General features: G+C 41.1%; 1 protein-coding gene across 1 annotated transcript in view; it reads left to right on the top strand.

Annotated features, from left to right (window-relative positions):
• LOC119584502 overlaps window positions 1-5,000 on the top strand; it is a 163,924-nt gene that overhangs the window by 17,537 nt on the left and 141,387 nt on the right. The window contains exon 2 of the mRNA XM_037933154.1: window positions 697-749. Within this exon, the coding sequence (XP_037789082.1) occupies window positions 712-749 (38 nt within the window). The 5' untranslated portion in view covers window positions 697-711. The remainder of the gene's footprint in view (window positions 1-696; window positions 750-5,000) is intronic.

Below are 5,000 nucleotides of genomic sequence, written 5' to 3'. Positions count from 1 at the left end.
TTTTCATGATTTACTCTATATTAGAATGGTGTATGTAGTGGAAATTGCACATACATATATACATACATATATACATACATATATACATACTTACATATATACATACGTATACACAGATATACACATACATACATACACACACATACATACATACTTAAATGCATACATGCATACGTATGTATATACATGCATAAATATCCACGCATATACAAAGTCAGTCACCTTATAGAAAGAACATGAGTGAAAATCAAAATATTTTTTCAAACGCTTCCTTGCAGCCCCCCTATTCCGACTTTCGCTTCTCGTGTGTCCGCGTCTGTGCTTCTTTATGCAATTAGCACTTTCTTTCATTCGTATTCTCCTTTTTCATTGCTGTTATTGTCATTACCATTATTACCATTATATTATTATTGTTATTATTATCATTATTACCATTATTATTATTATTATTATTATTATTATTATTAGTAGTAGTAGTAGTAGTAGTAGTAGTAGTAGTAGTAGTGGTAAGAATATCTATCTATCTATCTATCTATCTATCTATATTAATATACACATATATATATACACACACATACATATACATACATATATGCATATATATATACATATATATATATATATATATATATATATATATATATATATATATATTCATATATTTCTTTTGAATATTAATTTCCCTTTTCATTCCAGGGCGTTGCCGCCACCATGCAGGTGGAGAAGCTCGTCTCGAAGACATCCAGCAGGTGTGTAGCGAAGTCTGACTTCCATTCCCTGTGAATCATAAAACACGCTCCGTTTTCTTTGTTTCTAGAAGACCGCTGTTTAATTTTGGATTCCGTTTATTTTAGATGTTTGTTTATTTTTTGTGAGAGTTGGCGTATGTTGCAACGCAGATTATCTTAATATGCCTTTTAAGATTTTTTTCTGTAGGAGAGGTCATATCAGATTCGCTGAAACCAATTCATATTATGCAAATCAAGTTACTAGATAATGTAATGTAATTTGACGTGTTTCAGGGATTTTAACATTATAATACAAAAGCAATGAAGAGGACAGAAAAAAACATATATTCGACATCTGAACAAAGGATATATATTGCATTAAACTTACCACTTAAAAAATAACTTCCGGCAAATCCAATATAAAAATCGTAGTTTTAATATGGTAAGGGTTGGCTAAATATTTTTGTATGATTAAGAGAGGTTTCCGCTTTCAGGCACTGTCCGGTTACTTCATTTATATTAAAACAGGTGAAATTTCTTAAGAATGTCCTATGTTTGTTGGTGACTGATAATTAATTATCAAACATGCAAACGTTCATAATGATTAAAGAATATTAGCCCTTCATCTTTGTACCTCAAACACGACCGATATCACGAGATTGTACAACGTTAAGATTACATCATGATTAAAAAAAAATGTTACTTGCAAAAGCAACTCATAATATATATCTGTCAATCTCAATAATCTTACAATTCAAACTTGAATAACACATAAAGCAAATTTCTGATTAATATTAACGGGCATTGATATTTAGCTGCATATCGTAAGACGTCCTTCCAGTAAACGACGATAAACTAGCTCTGAATCAGCAATTCCTAGAGGCTTTCGTTCCCTCGGCGCCACAACCTAGCACGGGCACAAGAGCTCAAGAGAGGAAGCTATGTCAGGGCAAATATAGCTCGTAAATTCAACTCCGTTTTCTAATTGTGATTTACGCCGCCTCCCGATAGCGCTTCGCATAAACGTATCTCTGTTCAAGCTTCCTCTAATCGTTTATTCAATTATGTGAGAATCTCTTAAGGGTCATTTAACTCGCGGCCGCAATGCAATTACGCCCTTATATGGGGCTAAGAACTGGTAGTCTCCGGAAATCATCCATCTTCTCGACGCGCTCAGGACACCTTGTTAACACGCGCTATAAACATCCCCGTAACACAAGCACGAGGTCATTGTTAACCAGGCCCGTCGTTCCCCCTCTCTCCCCTCCTTCTCCTCTCATCCTTCCCCCTCCTCTCTCCTCCCACTCGCTTTCGTTCTTCTCCTGTCATCCCTCCCCCTCCTCTCTCCTCCTCCTCCTCTTCTTCTCTTAATTCTCCTCCATCCTCTGTCATCCTTCTCTTCCCTCTCTCTCGTCTGTCTCCTCTCCATCCCACCATCCTCTCCTCCTTCTCCTCTTCATCCTCCCGCTCCTCTCCTCCTTTTCCTTCCTCCCCTCCCTATCCCCTCCCCTTCTGCTCCCCCTCTCCCCCATCACCTCCAGCCTCTCCTCCGTCCTAAAGAGCTGACGAAGTAATTGCTGATGAGATATCAGAGTTATTTCGTTAATTGGATGTCGGTTTTTGAAGATCATTTGGAGAAATCAGAAGCCCGACCCGGCGCGCGCCCGCCGACCATCTGGCGTCGCGGCGCCCGAGATTGCAGGCGGCGAGTGTAGCCGCTTGTACCATGATAAGAAGTCAGCTGCTTAAGTCAAGTGGCGCGGGTTAACAAGTGTACCGGATGGAGGCGATGTAATAAAGATTCTGGCCAAGACAAGATTGTAAATTAATTCCATCTTGAGCGACCGAGATTCATAAACCTGGTGGCAGGTTGCAGGTGCAAAAGACAGTTGTTCAGCGTCTTCTGGCGCGCGTCAGGGAAGCTCGGATGACGGTAATTTGGAGTAGATAAAGTTATTTAGCCGCGGGGTCAGCGTTTGCGCACAAATGAGGTTATTCAACAACGAGGCAATTAGGGAAGGGCAAAAGAATCGCAGGTCAAGAAAGGTCAACCCCAGAGGGGGAACATCTATAATTTGGCTTATTGAAAATGCGGGCGAGTTCCGGGCGTCGGAATTGAACACTCCGTCGGCGTCGTATTAAGGCTAATGGCGTGCCCCTTGATCCAGCCTCGGCGAGGTGAACGGGGATCGTGTTCAGGAAGAGAAAAACCCCGGGCCGTCCTCGCCTCGTCAACGCGAGACCCACCTACCGCCTCGCCTACGTCAGTCCTGCAAACGACAAAGGGCTAGCCATACTGTTTGGCCGAGGCGGCACAGCGGCTGGAGTGAGGTCTCAACGAGATTGGCCTTGCAGCGGCAGGCCGGATCCATCGGCTCCTCGGAACGGTTAGCCGCATTATTCGTTACCAGTTAGCTCACCTGTGGACCGGATCGCAATACGGTGCGTGCCCGGCGCCGCGCCTGCCGCATAATTATTCTTATCTCTCATTATGACTATATATATATATATCCTGATATTACATAATATATATAGTATATAGCATAGTATCGTACCATATCATAGAATACTCCTTCATATATATACATAAATATATATATATATATATATATATATATAATATATAATATAATACATATATATATATATACATATATATATATACATATATACACACATATACATATATATATACGTATGTATACATATACATTTTTATAGATTATATTAATACGTATATCTTCCTACTTACCTACCTATTCCTGTGTGTGTGTAAGTATCACTTCTGTCAGCGGCAGGTGTAATAAGGTAGTTTTAATTCATTAAGGGAAGCTGAGCGATGTTTTATCTCTCGGGAGTAAAAGGTGCGCCGTGGGGGAGGGGGGGCTAACAACGCGTTCCGGTGTCGCAGTCCCGCGGGCGGCCGCTGGACGGCGCGGGACAGATGCTCTGTGGCATTTATATCATGATAAGTCTAAGATGAGAGGCGGCAAGTGAGGTATTTGCCCCCAGTCGAGCGGATGTGGTCGATTACTGGAGTGTGGCGCTGGGGAGGAGAGGAGGTTGGGAGGGAATGGGGTGGAGGGTATCGAGCGGAGGGGTTGGGCGGGTGAAGGGGGGGTAGATAGGAGGGGTTAGTCGGGAGAGGGAGGCAGGAGGGAGGAGGATAGGGGTTGGAGGATATCGGGGGATGCAAGGGAAGGGGAGGACAGGAAGGGGTTGGGAAAGAGGATGGAGAGGAGGGGGGGGGGACTAGAGTATCTGTGACAATGTTTATTTACGCTCATGCATTCCCTTGTCTTGTTTACGAGAGATGATCGCGGCGGCGACGCCTTTGTTATCTCTCGTAAGATGGTTACTTTTACCAGGTGATGATCATCCTGGCAGAGTCATGCTTTTCAGGAGGGACAGTTCGTGTTATCATTACTATCATGCTGTCTCTGTTATTGTTAGTATGTGTTATATGTGTGTACACACACACACACACACACACACACACCACACACACACACACACACACACACACACACACACACACACACACACACACACACACACACACACACACACACACACACACACACATAAATATATAAATATCTTTTAGTTTTCTTTTTTTTCTTTTCTTTTTTGATAAACAATAAAACCAGGCTTGGTTAGTATTCCGATCATTCCCACATTTCCATCATCATTGTTGTTACTATTATTATTCTTATGATTATCATTATTATCTATTAGTATCATTACTGATATTGTTATCGATATCACTATAATTCTAGTGTCATAATCGATAATATTAAGCTTCAAAGTAAACTCTAATGTAAAGTAGATATACATTTACATATACCTCTAGATATTGCACTACTTTATGGCCCAAAAGAAGTTTTAAAAGAACGTTGTTATAATTTCCCTAAAGAGTTCTAATTAGGAGAGCTAGTTAAAGATTGGATGAAAGATATCTTGGCAGAAAAAGGGTAAATGAGAAAGAGACAGGCGGTGTAAGATATGTAAGGGAATTAATGTATCAAATGTACGTATGCGAAGAAAACTATAAATCTGTTGATCTTTTCGTATTGGACCAGTATCAAGATTATAGATAGATAAATAGATAAATATCAGTTTCAGTGTAATAAAAGCCACACATACAGTATAAAGAGACGGCCCAGTTGAGCAGACGTGGCCTCGCGTTTGGCACTGCCGTGGGCTCCCTCCCTGTTTCATAGCCAACATGGTCATGCTGGGTGCCTCATGGCCTGGAGCTAAACTCAATAT

Source organism: Penaeus monodon, chromosome 2 (assembly GCF_015228065.2).
Source record: "Penaeus monodon isolate SGIC_2016 chromosome 2, NSTDA_Pmon_1, whole genome shotgun sequence".
Lineage (NCBI taxonomy): Eukaryota > Metazoa > Arthropoda > Malacostraca > Decapoda > Penaeidae > Penaeus > Penaeus monodon.
This window is presented reverse-complemented; position numbering and strand designations above follow the sequence as displayed.